This window comes from Haematobia irritans, chromosome 1, assembly GCF_050003625.1.
Source record: "Haematobia irritans isolate KBUSLIRL chromosome 1, ASM5000362v1, whole genome shotgun sequence".
Classification (NCBI taxonomy): domain Eukaryota; kingdom Metazoa; phylum Arthropoda; class Insecta; order Diptera; family Muscidae; genus Haematobia; species Haematobia irritans.
The window spans coordinates 195,341,803-195,360,341 of NC_134397.1; the positions used below are offsets into that span (position 1 = coordinate 195,341,803).

The 18,539-nt window shown below is 31.9% G+C and overlaps 2 protein-coding genes across 2 annotated transcripts in view; one reads left to right on the top strand and one right to left on the bottom strand.

The window, feature by feature from the left end:
* Positions 1-917: 917 nt before the first annotated feature.
* The window catches only part of AP-1sigma (AP-1 complex subunit sigma-2), a 45,297-nt gene continuing 27,675 nt past the window's right edge, over positions 918-18,539 (top strand). The window contains exons 1-4 of the mRNA XM_075292461.1: positions 918-1,076; positions 1,226-1,404; positions 1,476-1,584; positions 11,834-11,971. Of these exons, the coding sequence (XP_075148576.1) occupies positions 1,074-1,076; positions 1,226-1,404; positions 1,476-1,584; positions 11,834-11,971 (429 nt within the window). The 5' untranslated portion in view covers positions 918-1,073. The remainder of the gene's footprint in view (positions 1,077-1,225; positions 1,405-1,475; positions 1,585-11,833; positions 11,972-18,539) is intronic.
* Positions 2,337-5,514, bottom strand: LOC142222354 (uncharacterized). The gene is made up of 7 exons (XM_075292460.1): positions 4,865-5,514; positions 4,218-4,796; positions 4,056-4,160; positions 3,662-3,991; positions 3,097-3,606; positions 2,857-3,024; positions 2,337-2,729 (listed from the first exon to the last, which is right to left on the bottom strand). Exons 1-7 carry the CDS (start codon positions 5,276-5,278, stop codon positions 2,511-2,513), a joined length of 2,325 nt encoding a protein of 774 aa, XP_075148575.1. The 5' UTR covers positions 5,279-5,514; the 3' UTR covers positions 2,337-2,510.

Here is an 18,539-nt window from a genome sequence, read left to right on the forward strand (position 1 = left end):
GTTTACATGTTTATTAATTTTATGAAACATTTATAAATTCTCACAAATATAACATTTATACGACTATCACATCACATTTAACATATTTTTATGCATTAATAAAATATTGTTGTTGAGTTACAAGTTGCTAGTTACGTGTTGTAGCGTCTATCAGCCAGTGCTTTTATTCCCAAAGGAGGCAGCGTGTCTGGAAAAATATTTGAAAAACTATCACTTTATTTCATTTGGAAAGTCAAAAATTCTTCACCAATATACCTTTTACAATTTTAAGCGAAATAACTATGTTTTCAGCACTTCAATATCGTTTTTATTTAAATAAATTATAAGAAGCTATTTGTGCTTGGTGTTTCACTAAATATAAAATGGCTCTTGTAACAATAGTGATGGCAAAATAATTTCATGCGAATAGTGATAGCAAAATACTATCACAGTTGACGATTGTTGCTGTGTCACTTACGAGTCTGTAGTAGCGATGAGGATGAAATGGAACTTTGAAATGCTGGCAGGGAATATATCAAAGTTTCATAAGATATACGTCTTATCTTATTGCAGTTGAAAAAATCTCTCACAGTCGACACTGGTCTAAGGGCTGAATGAAGACACCAATTGCAATTTACCACAATACAATAAGCCAAAATAGGCCAATAATAATAATAAAATAAATATTATTAAAATTTATTAATAAAAATCCAAAAAATCTAGAAATTTAACAAATTTGGATTATTTTTCGGGGTCTAAAAAATTCCGAGATTAAAATTAAAAACTCTCGGGATTCCGGGATGGGGTTAATCCCGAATGTCTGCCCTATTTTGTACTGAAGTGGAGGTAACACATATTTCGCTTAGAAACGTCTAGCGCTTATGTTCCAATTTAGGAGCTCAATTGAGGGTTGCCATCTTCATGAGTTGGACTTATACCTTAAAAATCTGGTAACTATTGACATTTATACGATAGCAGCTCTCAGTCATTGCTAATAATGAAAAATCCACAATTTTAGTTAAATTCATGAACAATTAGAGAAAAAATTAACTTTTTTGTTTATACTGCGATAGAAGAAGAGTTTCTATACAAAAATGGTGAGTTGGTCAAATGATAAAATTGATATTTGAGGTATAAATTGGTAAAAACATCAAAGTGATGACGCGCCCCAATTTTCTTTTTCTCCACATTTTGGATAAGTTCTGTGTTGTAAATTATTAACTTTCTTGGTTGTTTTCGATTACAGATGCTTTTTATGCTATTATTTAGTCGTCAAGGAAAGTTGCGACTGCAGAAATGGTACAATGCATATCCCGATAAGGTGAAGAAGAAGATTACCCGTGAATTGGTAACAACCATTTTGGCCCGAAAACCCAAAATGTGTTCTTTCTTGGAGTGGAAAGATTGTAAAATTGTCTATAAGCGGTAAGATGATGAAAACCACAAATGTAAAATTAATTAGACTAAAGATTGTAAATTGTTTTATATGTTTACAGCTATGCCAGTTTGTATTTCTGTTGCGCCATTGAACAGAATGACAATGAATTGTTAACATTGGAAATTATTCATCGCTATGTGGAATTGTTGGATAAATATTTTGGAAGTGTAAGTATTTATGAGAAATATTGCATAAATGTTCCTTCGGTGTTGCCGATATAACTAATCAGAATTTCCAATTGATTTGTGAATATAGTCTCTACATACACCAGTCTCATGATGTTTTCTTAAAATCCAAAAACAAATTTTGGTTAAAGAAGATGGGGTATCTTATCTGTTTTACTTTTTTTAATATTATTTAAGTATTGTTCTAGTCATAAACTGTTGGCTGAAGTCGTTTCATATCGGTGTATTTTTTTGATATTATTTCCATACTGAGCTCTCTTCTTATTTCATGACTATACAGTTGAAGTTTTTTTTTATTTATTTTTAATTATTTATTCATTCAATATAATACAAAGGCCCAGTGACCCACATGGTGTATTACACAGTAAAAATAAATCTTAACCATAGGCTTCAGAATTAAAATCCTTAAAAATAAATACGCATCACAACCGATTTAAATTGCCCAAATTTTAGAAAGTAGACCTATATAGAGCTCCTATGTAGATCGATTTAACAATTGATTGTTTGTGTATTTAGAATTGGAATGCAAAAGTAGAAATCAATAACAACAAACAAACAGTCGAAGTCGATTTTTGGCTATCTTCTAAATTGATTGATTTTTTAGGTTTATGCAAAGGATAAAAGTTGTCTTTTTGGTTTTAATATCAATTTCTAGTATAGAATCTGTTTTTGGATACTATGTACAATCTGTCACGTCCTTATATCGCCAAATGCTATTGTCTTAAATTTACAAATTTTCGGTTTACAAGACTGATCGCCCAACTGGCAAAGGGTATACGATCGTTGGTCTTGACGAAAGTTGTTTTATTTTACTTTATTTTAATAAATTCATTTAAATCAAGTATATTACAAAGATTTAACAAAGTAAAATTAATATTTTAATAATTAATTAAATGCGTTGTTTTGGTCTATTTTAAAATTTGTACACTTTGACGATGTAGATTTCCCAGTTGACCTTCGAAAAGAATATCATTAATAAATTTCTCCGCATATAGTTGTTGGTTTTTGTCCATTTTTCTTAATTTTGATGCCCATGTTTGAGCAACACGATCAATATCATCGTCAATTCCAATAAATTGCTCGTTGAGCACATTTGTGCTTACAATGGGATGTTCTTCTACAATATCCTGGAATAATACATACAGTTTTATATGATGAAAACAGGAATTTCAGAATGACATTATGTAAGACGATATTATAAATTGAGTATTTTGAAAGTGGGAAGCCCATTTTGTTATCCTAGATGAATCTTACCTCATCATAGACATCCTCAACGATGTCTTCTTCAATCAACGATATACTTTCATGCTTTGGAGAATGCTCATTACTTTTATGGTGATGTTCTTGCATTGAATTTTTCTCGCTTTGCTCATGGTGAAGAAATTGTTCCTCGTTTTCGATAGAGTTGTCTTCTATAATGTCCTGGTAAAGGTAATTACATTTAGGAGTTTAGCATTTCCGATATCATAAAATTCTTCATGAGCTAATACTTACCTCCTCATAGATACTATGGTCCTCTAAACCTTCTTCCATTGAAGACATGCTTTCTTGCTTTGGAATATCCGCATCAATTTCATTGTGCTCGTGTTTTTTGTTTCGAAGAAAATCCATAGCCTCAAAGTAATATAGGGACGAATGTTGTTCACCAGTATTTTCTAATCGTTTTACTTCACGCCTATAGACACTTCTTAAGCTAGCTATTTTATTCTTTACATCTTCTATGGTGGCATTGGGTAACCATTCCCTGTATTTTTTCTGCAGTTTCAAATAACTTGCTTTTTTCCAATCTCGGTTGTAGTAGTCATCAGAATTTGTATCCCATAAGGAGGGTAGAGATCGATACATTTCAATAAATTCTATACATAATTTTTTCTCTACAGAGATGGAAGGTTTTTTGTGATAAATTTTCTTTGGTTTCGTATTGGTGAATGATATATCCGTATTGTCTATATCACTGGGCATTTTATTTTTCCCATTTTCTGTACGTTTTTGTTCTTCTTTTTCCTGCAATATATAATTTTTGGTTTATTACTCTAAAATCTTAAATTTTTTGATATACCTTTTGACGTAGAAAGTCCATTGCCTCAAAATAGAAGAGTGTGGTCTTGTCATTTTTATATTTCTCCAATCTCTTGACCTCCCTCCTATAAACTGATCGCAAGCATGCTATTTTATTTTTCATGTCGTCTAAACTACCATGTGGGACCCATTCTCGGTATTTTTGCAAAAGCTTATTGTAGTTTTCTTGTTTTATTTGTTTATTCGAATAATTTTTGGATGATACATCCCATAATGCTGGCATTGAACGGTACATCTCTATAAACTCAAGACATAATCGTTTTTCGATAGATTTTATAGTTGTTTTCACTTTGAATCGTCGGACATTCGTCTGGGGGATGATATATAGAAATTATGTGGGAACAAATGACTAAAGTTACTATTTAAAAACTCACATCAAAATTTGTGTCATTTTTAATGCTCGTCAATAGACTTTTATTGTCCTTTGCATTATCTTCATCTTTCTTATCGCCAGGTGGACTTTCCATTTCAATTATATCCTATTCAGAAAATTATTATTATATTCAGAAACTGTGGAAAAGTTAAATAGAATTTACCTCATCATATATAGAATCCTGGGTGGTGGTGTATTCGTCATTCGTTGTCATTTTCACACGCTTTGTGGGAATTTCATTATCATGCTCATTATCTCTTCTGGCACTTTTATAGGGACCACTATGAAGAAATTCCAAAGCATCAAAATAGCACAGTGTGGGTGATTCTATATCACCATTTTCTAACATTACAACTTCTCGTTTATATTCGCTTCTCAAATTAGAAATTTTTTTCTTCATATCATCTAAACTGGCACCCGGTACCCATTCGCGATATTTTTTCAGCAATTTTGCGTAATTGTCATTTCTCAAATCTTTGTTGTAGAAATCATCAGATGACATATTCCATAATGAAGGCATTGAACGATACATTTCTATAAATTCAAGACACTTTTTGGTTTCTTCCAATTGTTCTGTTATTCCAACTTCCGACGATTCGTTATGTTGCTCAGGGACATTTCCAGATTCGGGCGATAATTCTACATAGTCTATTGCTTTGTACATACAACTTTTTTCGAAATCAACATCATAATGCTCCCCTAATTCTTCGTTTATATCCGCGTCTTCTATATCAGATGTTTGCTGTAATTAAAATGTTGTAATTTTACAATTTTCATATCTAAACATTTAACTTTATTAACGTTTATTACATGGAAGTCTGCGAAATCATCCAAGTTTTCGTTTATAACTTTCAAATAGTTGGGACTGGATTTATCAAGGCAATATATTTTACGCAAAAAATCCATAGCTTCAAAGTAATAGAGTGAGGATGATTCCTCCTCAAACTCTGGACAAGATTCTAATCTCTTTAATTCTCTCTTATAACACCATCGTAAACTATTCAATTTCTTTTTTAAATCATTTAAGTTGGCATCTGGGGCCCATTCTCTGTATTTTTTTAATAGCTTTTGATAGCATGTTCTTTTCAATCGTCTATCGGAATATTCGAAAGAGGTGACATCCCAAAGTGCGGGCATATCACGATACATTTCCAAAAGCTCTAGACACAAACGTCTTTCATGCCTGTATTGATGTTTTGCCCCTTTTTTGTTTTTCATCGACATGTTTGGCTATGTTAGCTCCGTTTGATGACGTACAGCAAAGTTGCACAAACAATTATGTACTGTAGAATATTATGTTTCGCAGTGTTTAGATTGTATTTAAATGGAACTTAACTAACACGGTTTCAACACAAATAATATCATACGAATTTGTTTGTTGTACCACTTTTTATCAATAATTTTCTGTCTTCGATTTCATCCAACACATCACACAACAATGAGGTTTGCAATATACAACGTAGTAAAAGAACTCTATACAACTATGCGTCAGCTTGCCTTCAATACCTCTAATTAGTGGTAAAAGCGTGACGTAACGCAGAACAGTAACAGTGTTGCCATAACAGTGATTCTCTCTCAAAAATGGTAAAATTGTTGGGGAATGTACCGAAATATATAAAGTCGTTAAAATAAGATAAATTATTTAGTAATTTATTAAAAATATAAACTTGTTGATATACTACTTTCGATCATTCCCCTTCCGGGATTTTCTTTTTTTTTGGAAAATTTTATTTCTATAGAAAATTTTGTCAAATTTTTATTTCTATAGAAAATTTGGAGCAACTCTAGTTTAGCTATACCTCGTAAAAAAAATTTTTTTTTGGTTCGATAGAGAATTAAATTTGACATCGAAATAAAAAGTAACCGGTTGGCGGTCGCAACCGGTTAACCGGTTATTCGAGCCTAAAGTGTAAGCAAATAATCGTTAATAAAACCGGTTTTGGTGATCCGATTACTTGGTGATATACATAACTTGAAAGCTAAAGGTACGACCTTTCAAATGAGGTACAACTCGAGTTTATCCGATTATCAGTTTAAGTTTTAGATGAAAAAATACGTGTTTTTGAAACGGTTTTTTTGACAAAATCGGCTTTTAATCCAAAAACGCTCGATGTAAAGGTACAAAATTGCTAATTGCATTGTGTAGCTAACACTTCTACCTATCCATCAAAGTCATTTGCACGCCGATATCTCCGTTAGAACCGGATATATTTGATCTGAAATTTAATTGTAACCGTAAAAATTGAATTTATCGTTAATAAAACTGGTTTTAGTGAACCGATTACCGATGTACATCACTAGAAAGCTAAAGGTACGACCTTTCAAATGAGGTACAACTCGAGTTTATCCGGTTATCAGTTTAGGTTTTAGATGAAAAAATGCGTGTTTTTGAACCGGTTTTTTGACAAAACCGGCTTTTAATCCAAAAACGCTCGATGTAAAGGTTCAAAATTACTAATTGCATTGTGTAGCTAACATTTCTACCTATCCGTTAAAGTCATTTGCTTGCCGATATCTCCGTTAGAACCGGATATATTTGATCTGAAATTTAATTGTAACCGTAGAATTTGAATTTTGCCAAAAAAGAATTGTATTCAATTTTAATTCAAAGTTGTTTTCGGGATAGAATGAAAACAGTTAACATTAATAATATTAATAGTTAAAAAGCGCCGCAGGAGAATTTTTTTTCAAAAAAATCGCGCGATTTTTTTAAAAAATGTTTAATTCTGTCTTTTCAAACCGGATATGGATAGGATCTGGGTAATATGTGTAATTGTAGGAATAAGAAAGCGCCGTAGGCAAAAATTTTTTTCCAAAAAATCGCGCGATTTTTAAAAAAAAAAATTTTATTTTTCAAACCGTATATGGATGGGATCCGGGTAATATGTCTAATTATAGGAATAAGAAAGCGCCGCAGGCAAAAAATTTTTTATTTTTCAAACCGTATATGGATATATAATAGTTAATATCGCCGGTTATAGTAAAGATAGCAGCTTGACTTTGACCTTGACGGAAAGGTAGAAGTGTTAGCTACACAATGCAATCCGTTATTTAGTACTTTTATATGGAGCAGTTTTTGAGATATAAGCTTATTTATAAAAAACCGGTTCCGAAAAATACAAGTTTTTACCCGTACAGCTGGAACGGATGAAGCTGATATAACGGTTCATACATCATTTTAAAGGTCTCTTCAAAACCTTTCTAGTGATGCACTTTCAAAATTCAAAGTAATTCGAGATTCAAAAGTAAACAGATCTCTAGAACCGGATATATTAAGGATTTTTAACTTACACTTTAGAACCGAATAACCGGTTATCCGGTTACGACCGCCAAGAAAAAAATTTGTTGTTGTAATCTACTCAAAGAGTACTACCATCTGTGAAGTTTTGAAAAAAATCTGAGTTTAGCCGAAAATTTTGTCAAAATTTTATTTCTATAGAAAATTTTGTCAAAATTTTATTTCTATAGAAAGTTTTGTCAAAATTTTATTCCCTTAAACATTTTTTTCAAAATTTTATTTCTATAGAAACTTTTGTTCAAATTTTATTTCTATAGAAAATTTTATTTCTAAAAAAAATTTTGTCAAAATTTTATTTCTATAGAAAATTTTGCCAAAATTTTATTTCTATAGAAAATTTTGATAAAATTTTATTTCTATAGAATATTTTGTCAAAATTGTATTTCTATAGAAAATTTTGTTAAAATTGTATTTCTATAGAAAATTTTTTTCGAGAGAAATATTTTGCAAAGTCTACCAAAACATCAGGAATTCTACCAATCTACCAAACAGTAACAAATCTACCAGTTTTGGTAGAATTCTACCAAATGTGGCAACCGTGTTATCGGTCCATATTTTGGTGTAGCCGAAAATTTTGTCAAAATTTTATTTCTATAGAAAATTTTGTCAAAATTTTATTTCTATAGAAAGTTTTGTCAAAATTGTATTCCCTTAAACATTTTTTTCAAAATTTTATTTCTATAGAAACTTTTGTTCAAATTTTATTTCTATAGAAAATTTTATTTCTAAAGAAAATTTTGTCAAAATTTTATTTCTATAGAAAATTTTGCCAAAATTTTGTTTCTATAGAAAATTTTGTCAAAATTTTATTTCTATAGAAAATTTTGTCAAAATTTTATTTCTATAGAAAATTTTGTCAAAATTTTATTTCTATAGAAAATTTTGTCAAAATTTTATTTCTATAGAAAATTTTGTCAAAATTTTATTTCTATAGAAAATTGTGTCAAAATTTTATTTTTATAGAAAATTTTGTCAAAATTTTATTTCTATAGAAAATTTTGTCAAAATTTTATTTCTATAGAAAATTTTGTCAAAATTTTATTTCTATAGAAAATTTTGTCAAAATTTTATTTCTATAGAAAATTTTGTCAAAATTTTATTTCTATAGAAAATTTTGTCAAAATTTTATTTCTATAGAAAATTTTGTCAAAATTTTATTTCTATAGACAATTTTGTCAAAATTTTATTTCTATAGAAAATTTTGTCAAAATTTTATTTCTATAGAAAATTTTGTCAAAATTTTATTTCTATAGAAAATTTTGTCAAAATTTTATTTCTATAGAAAATTTTGTCAAAATTTTATTTCTATAGAAAATTTTGTCAAAATTTTATTTCTATAGAAAATTTTGTCAAAAATGTATTTCTATAGAATTTTTTTTTTTAAATTTTATTTCTATAGAAAATTTTGTCAAAAATTTTATTTCTATAGGAAATTTTGTCAAAAGTTTATTTCTAAAGAAAATTTTGTCAAAAATGTATTTATATAGAACATTTTGTCAAAAATGTATTTATATAGAAAATTTTGTCAAAATTTTATTTCTATAGAAAATTTTGTTAAAATTTTATTTCTATAGAAAATTTTGTCAAAATTGTATTTCTATAGGAAATTTTGACAAAATTTTTTTTTTTTTTATTTTTATTTACGACAATACAATAAGCCAGAAAGGCCAATAATAGCGCATTGCCTCTATAACTAATTAATTATATAAAATCTAAAGTAAATTTATCATTTAATTAAATAACAATATGAATGAATTTTTAGAAAAAGTGTAGAATATATAAGTGCAAACCAAATAAGCAAAAATAAAGCAAATAATAAAAATAAAAATATGGCTAAAGGTTAAAATAATATCCACCAATACTTATTCCAGAAAATAAGGATAACTACCATTGGCAATGACAGACATTTTTATTAATTAATTTATTATATAAATCATTCATTCAAAAACCTCTGTAACAGGAATTGCTTAAATTGGTAAACAGTAAAGTTGAAGCACCTCAGTGTTAACGGGAGAGAATTCCAAATTCTAGCAACGGACACTATGTACGATCTCTCGAATGTAGAACAGGAAATCTGAGGTATGTTAATCTGTGGGTTCCTAACAGAATGGGAGAAAATAAATTTCGAGAGTAAATTGTTCAAAATTACATCCAAGGAATTCTCTAACATAGTCACTGACATGATCAAACCTACGAAGACCGTATACAAAACGCACTATTCTATTGACGATAAGCCTGATCCTGTCTCTATTATAGTGTTGAGTGCATGATACCAATTCAAGGCAGTAGTTCACCTGAGTCATTAGGAACGCAAAACCCATCATATGTCTCACCGGAAGAGGCAAATTCAGTCCACAACAGTACAATTTCCTAAGTCCCTATGTGACCCTGGAGGAAACATAATCAATATGGTGACTAAAGTTCAAACAATCATCAATCATCACCCGCAGGCACTTAGTACTGTCAACGAATTCAATATTAGTACCACACATATGAATCCTCGGATATGAAAACAAACGATGACCGGTACGGAACATAACCGCCTTAGTCTTGTCCGGATTGGGAACAAAGCCATTGTCCGTCAACCACTCAGAAAGAGACCGCAAATTATCGTTAATCCCTGACTCAAGAACAAGTGAAATTCCCCTAAAGCCAGTAAAGATCAGCTGAACGTCATCTGCATATAAGTAGGGTCTGACCACGTTCAAATCTAGGCAATCCACACAGTCATCAACAAACATTATGAAAAACAGTAGTCCCAACACAGAGCCCTGGGGCACACTACAAGACAGATCTGCCACATATGAATCACGGTCACCCATACGCACAAACTGAGACCTTTTCACTAAGTATGACCAAACCATCTTACATGCAGATGACGTAAAACCATATTTCGTATGCAGCTTCCTTACTAACATTGAATGATTCAGACGGTCAAAAGCCTTTGACAAATCCAAGGACACCATAACACAATCATCGCCAGCATTCAGCCTCTCCCTGACATACTCCGTCATAGTTAACAGCATTCCAGCTGTATTGTAACCCTTTCTGTAGACATATTGATGCTCACCGAGAACTCCACTTGAAAAAACACGTTCAACTATTTGAGTTTTGAGTATATATTCCATTACCTTGGAGAGAGATGGGAGGATACTTATTGGGCGGAGGTTGTCACATACAAATGACTTGCCCCTTTTAGGCACCGGAACAATCCGCGATAGTTTCCAATCATCAGGATAGGTTGAAGTCATTATAATGGAGTTACAAAGGTGCAGAATGTGAGATGTAGGGAAAAACTATCTTTATAAATTTCAATGGAATCCCATCTGTTCCAATCGCATCAGATTTCACGCTAGCCAAAGCCATATATAAATCAGACATTTCAATACAGTCAAATGAAAAAGTGCCACCCGAGTCATCCATATAAGTCATATCAAAATCATTACCAATACTTCCAGCTCCACCATTTACAACAAACGCCCTGTTAATCTCATCAACATCCACTTCACCTAAGCAACCATTCCTGTCCTCCGAACATCTACTATTAAAGATTTTCCAAATCTCTTTCTGATTTGCCCTATTAAAAAGATCTCGATGATGACGCATCCTATACTTCCTAATTAAAGACAGCCTTGTTTCTCTTCCTACAGAAATATGCCCTATTCTCCAAAGAAGGTTCATTGCGAAATGCACGATAGGCAGCGTCATTTCTATAGAATATTTTGTTATTTCTATAGAATATTTTGTCAAAATTGTATTTCTATAGAAAATTTTGTTAAAATTGTATTTCTATAGAAAATTTTGTCAAAATTTTATTTCTATAGAAAATTTTGTCAAAATTTTATTTCTATAGAAAATTTTGTCAAAATTTTATTTCTATAGAAAATTTTGTCAAATTTGTATATCTATACAAAATTTTGTTAAAATTTTATTCTTTGGAGGGGAATATTTTGCAAAATCTACCAAAACATCAAGAGTTCTACCAATCTACCAAACAGTAACAAATCTATCATTATTGGTAGAATTCTACCAACTGTGGCAACCGTGGTATCGGTCCATATTTTGGTATAGATCAAACCGATCTCCCAATTTGTCTCCTTGGGCTTCTAGAAGCAGTAATTTTTATCCGATGAACTGGTTGGTTTTGGACTCTGATCTTCTGATTTGACTTCTTGGGATACTAGAAACCCAAAAAATTATTCGATTTTCCTGTAAATGGAAATCTAGAAAAATTTCAGGCCCACCAAGATAATAATTTATGCAAATAAATTAAAGTTACCAAAATATTATAAAATTTTGTATCTTAAAGTTTTAAGACAATTTGTAATAATTTTCAAAACAATTTTCGAAAAAAAAATTAATTTTTTCTATACAGTCTATTCAATGATAGGGACTATAAAATCATTTAACAAATTTATATCGTTTTATTCCTCATTTAGTTAAAATCCTAAACTATAATTTGTATCTTTTATTTATTTCAGGTATGTGAGTTGGACATTATTTTCAATTTTGAAAAAGCCTATTTCATACTGGATGAACTGTTGATCGGTGGCGAAATACAGGAGACATCAAAAAAGAATGTCTTAAAGGCGATTGCATCTCAGGATCTATTGCAAGAGGTTAGTACGCCCGAAATGTATGATTTATAAAATACAAAAAAAAGCTTAAGCAAAATAAGCAACTACCATTTAGAAGCGCTAATGCAAAGCATCCTAATTCTATCTATTCATATAGTTCAAATTTCAATTGTTATATATTTGTTAAAACAAAATTTTGCAATGCATCCAATGCTGATTTCATTATTATTAATTATTGTTATGTAATGATCTTTCCTTGGGAAAGGTTAACGTCTTTGTTTATTTTTCTTTTTAATTAACAATCGTTTAAAGGTCAGATGACTATTTTTGTTCTTTTATTTTGCGCAATTCTAAAATAACAAACAACAACAAACATATGGACAATTATTATATAAATAATTTTTTTAACAAACACGAAGAAAGAAGAGTTTTTCTATACTTTGCAATAATTTGGAAAATCTCCAAAGATTATCGTGTAAATATTTCTTTTTTTAAATACATTCTTAATTTTTGGTTAAAGGACTTTATTCATAAAAATAATTTTGATGTGTTAATGTATATTAATTTAATTTTTTTTTATGAATATTGTCCTTGATGTATAAATGTACATATGTACGTATGTGCATTATTTGAAAGCATAATTGTTTTTTGCAAAGCTCTCTAGGGACTAACACACATATTTATTCCTGTTTTTTTTTAATTGATTATTCAGTTTTTCTTCTCTAAACTAAGTACAATATATAAATATTTCTTGTAAATGCGGTGAAACCTCTCAGAAGTGATCACACATGGTCTCCAAAACTCTGTACACATTTGAGGTGGATACAAACGAGAGATTAATTTTAATGTCATAATTCAGGTATGAGAGGTTTCACTGTAATGGGTCTTATTCACATAATAATGTAATTATAGGTAACGGAGTCAATATTATAATCAATTAACAACTTTTCCAGAAAATCTCGATTCATATACATTTTATAGGGTTTTAATCACCAATGGCAATTAAAATATTAATAAAAAAAATTAATTGAAAATATTGTTGATAATTTTTTCATGTGTCAGAAATCAAAAAAGACTGTGTTCACCCAGAGAAATTTATTAGTAGATACAGTGGAAATATATGCTAAAACAGAAAGACTGCTGAAAAAGGGGAAAGCAGTCTCTGTTTGAAAAAATAGCAAATATTGTCTGCTAATTTTTAAATTTGATTATCCTAAAACATTAGGCTGAAGAAAAAACAAAAACCTGACCTAGGGTCTATCGCAACACAATAGAACCAAAATTTAAGAATATGTCTTGTGTTTTCTCAAAACGTTAATAATGACCCTGACCCTACTGACTCCCGCAGTCCATATAGAACGTCACCATGACGTTGATGCCGACTCTGACCCAAATTTGACCCAACATTATGAAAAGTTTGTTGATCGCAAAAATATTTTTTTTGGGTCATAAAAATACTTTGGGACTCAAAAAAATTTAAGACCACACAGTAAGGACAATTAAAATAATGACAATTTTCAAAAAAAATAAAATATTCAAAAAGTGTACCGATATATTTCTCGGCAGACGTGAAATATGCGATAAAATATTTTCTTGTATTATTCAAAGTGTCTTTAACTGGAGATAAAAGTTTTTCTTATTTGTTGGGAGCCACCGTGGTGCAATGGTTAGCATGCCCGCCTTGCATACACAAGGTCGTGGGTTCGATTCCTGCTACGACCGAACACCAAAAAGTTTTTCAGCGGTGGATTATCCCACCTCAGTAATGCTGGTGACATTTCTGAGGGTTTCAAAACTTCTCTAAGCGGTTTCACTGGAATGTGGAACGCCGTTCGGACTCGGCTATAAAAAGGAAATTCTTAGTCGATCTAAGCATGTCCGCCCGCCCATCTGTTGAAATCACGCTAACTTCCGAACGAAACAAGCTGTCGACTTGAAACTTGGTACAAGTAGTTGTTATTGATGTAGGTCGGATGGTATTGCAAATGGGCCATATCGGTCCACTTTTACGTATAGCCCCCATATAAACGGACCCCCAGATTTGGCTTGCGGAGCCTCTAAGAGTAGCATATTTCATCCGATCTGGCTGAAATTTGGTACATGGTGTAAGTATATGGTCTCTAGCAACCATGCAAATATTGGTCCATATCTGTCCATAATTATATATAGCCCCCATATAAACCGATCCCCAGATTTTGTTTGCGGATCCTCTAAGAGAAGTAAATTTCATCCGATCCGGCTGAAATTTGGTACATGGTGTTAGTATATCGTCTCCAACAACCATGCAAAAATTGGCCCATATCGGTACATAATTATATATAGCCCCAATGTAAACCGATCCGAAGATTTGACCTCCGGAGCCTTTTGCAGGAGCAAAATTCATCCGATCCGGTTGAAATTTGGAACGTGGTCTCTAACAAACACGCAAGAATTGGTCCATATCGGTCCATAATTATATATAGCCCCCATATAAATCGATCCCCAGATTTGACCTTCGAAACCTCTTGGAGGAGCAAAATTCATCCGATTCGGTTGAAATGTGGTACGTGGTGTTAGTATATGGCCGCTAATAACCATGTCACAATTGATCCATATCGGTCTATAGTTATATATTGCCGATCCCCAATCACACAAAAATTGGTTCATATCGGTTCATAATCATGGTTGCCACTCGACCCAAAAATAATCTACCAAAATTTTATTTCTATAGAAAATTTTGTCAAAACTTTATTTCTATAGAAAATTTTGTCAAAATGTTATTTCTATAGAAAATTATTTCAAAAATTTATTCCTATAGAAAATTTTGTCAAAATTTTAATTCTATTGAAAATTTTATCGAAATTTTACTTCTATAGAAAATGTTGTCAAAATTTTATTTCTATTGAAAATTTTGTCAAGCTTAATTGTATACGTATTTAATAGTCCTTTTTTAGTATAATATATACCACGTATGCACTACCTTGCAATTTAGAAGACGGTGTTAGGAAGTTTTAAGATACCTTGTCATCGGCAAGTGTTACCGCAACCCAAGTAGTTCAATTGTGGATGCCATTCTTCAGTAGAAGTTTCTACGCAATCCATGGTGGAGGGTATATAAGCTTCGGCCTGGCCGAACTTACGGCCGTATATACTTGTTTTAAATTAAATACGTAATACTGAAATAACATATTATCCAGCGTTGCCGCTGACAGACTTTGAAAAATAATTTTTATTGGAAGACAACGGAATTAAATATTCATAGGATAATTGTTTGCACTTTTTGATAAAATTTTTTAATATTTCTCCTCCAATTAGGATGTCCAAAACCTACAACGGTTAATCGGTTTCAATAATATAAAGCGAAACAAGATAGTGAAAAAAATTGGCATTTTCGGTTAACCGCGTTACTCGGATTTTGACCATCGATTAACCGGTTTTCTGTATATCAATGAAATTTTCATCTACTTTGTCATATGTTTCATTCGAAAGTCAAACTTTTCATAAAGAAGTACTGAAGATGAGAAACAACAGACAACTTGCAGTACGATTCACTAAGCAGCTCAAGATAATTTTTTACTACACCACTCTCTCTACAACGTTTTCGCATTCTTCGGCAAAACAAAAGAGATAAATTGTGTATCTTTCATAAAAAAACATTTTCTTTTCATTGCGAGAAAATAATTTATTAGAATAAAATAATAATTTATTGGAAATGTCTCAAATCTGTCGTTTGTCCAAGAATTTTCTTTCATTATATACAATCTACTGTAGACGTATAGTCGGACAGACATTTACCATCACTAAACGAGTATTTTCTTAAAAAATAACCGAAAATATCACTTAGAAAGTGAGCACCTTTGCAACATTAATATCTATCTTTCACTCTGGACCTCCAGCAAGAATTTATCCTTAGTTTGTATTTATACCCTTCACCACTACTGTGGTACAGGGTATAATAAGTTTGTGCATTTGTATGTAACACCCAAGAAGGAGTAATCATAGACCAACCTTTTAGTATACGGATCGGCTTAGAATTAAATTCTGAGTCGATTTAGCGATGTCCGTCTGTCTGTCTTTCTGTCTGTTGATGTATTTTTGTGTGCAAAGTACAGCTCGCAGTTTTAGTCCGATTGTCCTGTTTCGGCTCAAAGACTATCCCTATTGATTTTGGAAAAAATCGGTTCAGATTTAGATATAGACGCCATATATATTTTTCGCCGATCTGGTCATGATTGGCATGTATATCAACCGATCTTCCTCAAATTCCGTACATCCGAATATTTTATGAGTCTCGAAAAATTTGCAAAATATCAGCCAAATCGGTTAAGATTTAGATATAGCTCCCATATATAGCTTTCGCCCGATTTACACTCATTTTCCCACAGAGCCCAATTTTTCCTCCCATTTCGTTGAAATTTTGCACAGGGAGTAGAATTAACATTGTAGCTATGCGTGCCAAATTTGGTTGACATCGGTTCAGATTTAGATATAGCTCCCACATATGTTTTTCTGATTTCGACAAAAAGTCGGACCCGCCCGACTTTAGACTTTCCTTACTTGTTTTTACAATGAAGTAGTAATTCTTTGGTTTTTTAGAGTGAAATTTCATTATGGTTTGAACCGTTTCACTAATTTTGAGCAAGAATAAAAACCGAAACCGGGTTTTAATGGGATTTTTGGATAAACCGAAAACCGACATTTCAAAAAATCCGGTTTTTTGGACACACTATTCCCGAAACAAATTTCTGGGGTTAGTAATTATTCCATTTTTTCAGTTTTAAATCAAATGTAAATATTATTGATATCCTTTATGTGTAAATTATTTGTATACCCTACACCATTTGATGGGGGTATACTAACTTTGTCATTCCGCATCGAAATATTGTTCCCAGGCCCCATCACACACAAAAAAAAAATTATTTTTCAATCACGATTTTTTTAATTGAAATGTCTTCAATCACAGAAATGATAGTATCAATTAAAAAATTAATTGATACTATAATTTTTGTGAGTGATGTTTGTTTCAATTAAAAATTTTTTTGAATCAATTAAATTTTTAATTAAAGATTTGTTAAAACCCAATAAGACTTTAATTGGAAAAATTTTCGTGAATTTTTTGTTCTGTGCAGCAAGTATGTCTATTTTTAGTCGCGATGAAATTCTAAGTCGAACAAAAGAGCTAGTGAAATTCTGAGTGGAACTAACGATGTCCGCCCGAGTCGAACTAGCGATATGCAAGTAGTTGTTATTGATGTAGGTCGGATATATAACCCCCATATAAACTAAGATTTGACTTGTATGACCTTTATGAGTTGCCATCCCCCGATGTGATTTCCGGAGCCTATTTGAGGAGCAAATTTCATCCAATAGGTATTAAATCTGTCTTTTTTATTTAACATAACAGGCTGGCTGATAAGTCCCCGGTCTAACTAAGAAAAACACATTTTTTTTGTCAAAATTCGTTTTTATTATTCAACATAGTTCCCTTCAAGAGTGCTAAAACGATTATAACAACCTTCCATTTTGGTAGTACTCCTTCGGTTTTGCCCCAAAATAGGCCTCAGTTTCAGCGATCACCTCTTCATTGCAGCCAAATTTTTTCCCTGCGAGCATCCTTTTGAGGTCTGAGAACAAGAAAAAGCGACGATGGCAAAAATTTTTGCCATCGTTCTCAATGACTTGTGGTACGGTGCGTTGTCTTGGTGGAACAACACTTTTTTCTTCTTCATATGGGACCGTTTTGCCGCGATTTCGACCTTCAAACGCTCCAATAACGCCATATAATAGTCACAGTTCATGGTTTTTCCTTTCTCAAGATAATCGATAAAAATTATTCCATGCGCATCCCAAAAAACAGAGGCCATTACTTTGCCAGCGGACTTTTGAGTCTTTCCACGCTTCGGAGACGGTTCACCGGTCGCTGTCCACTCAGCCGACTGTCGATTGGACTCAGGAGTGTAGTGATGGAGCCATGTTTCATCCATTGTCACATATCGACGGAAAAACTTGGGTGTATTACGAGTTAACAGCTGCAAACACCGCTCAGAATCATCAACACGTTGTTGTTTTTGGTCAAATGTGAGCTCGTGCGGCACCCATTTTGCACAGAGCTTCCGCATATCCAAATAGTGATGAATGATATGACCAACACGGTCCTTTGATATCTTTAAGGCCTCTGCTATCTCGATCAACTTCATTTTACGGTCATTCAAAATCATTTTGTGGATTTTTTTGATGTTTTCGTCGGTAACCACCTCTTTCGGGCGGCCACTGCGTTCACCGTCCTCCGTGCTCATTTCACCACGCTTGCATTTTGCATACCAATCAATTATTGTTGATTGGGCAGAGTCCGGAAATTCATTATCAAGCCAAGTTTTTGCTTCCACCGTATTTTTTCCCTTCAGAAAACAGTATTTTATCAAAACACGAAATTCCTTTTTTTCCATTTTTTCACAATAACAAAAGTTGCTTCACAAAAGACGCTCTATCTCACAAACTAATTGACTTACAAACGTCAAATTTTGACACGAATCATTGGAAGATTGGTACTATATAAAAATAATATGCATTTAATACTAAAGGGTGATAGGGTCAAAATTTGGTCAAGGGAAAACACGTGTAAATCGGTGAA

Coding starts and splice junctions, on each gene's coding strand:
- LOC142222354 (XM_075292460.1), bottom strand. CDS start 5,278: ATGTCGATGAAAAACAAAAAAGGGGCAAAACATCAATACAGGCATGAA. Junction 4,161..4,217: donor AGGATTCTATATATGATGAG/GTAAATTCTATT, acceptor TTTTCTGAATAG/GATATAATTGAAATGGAAAG. Junction 3,607..3,661: donor TGGACTTTCTACGTCAAAAG/GTATATCAAAAA, acceptor TATATATTGCAG/GAAAAAGAAGAACAAAAACG.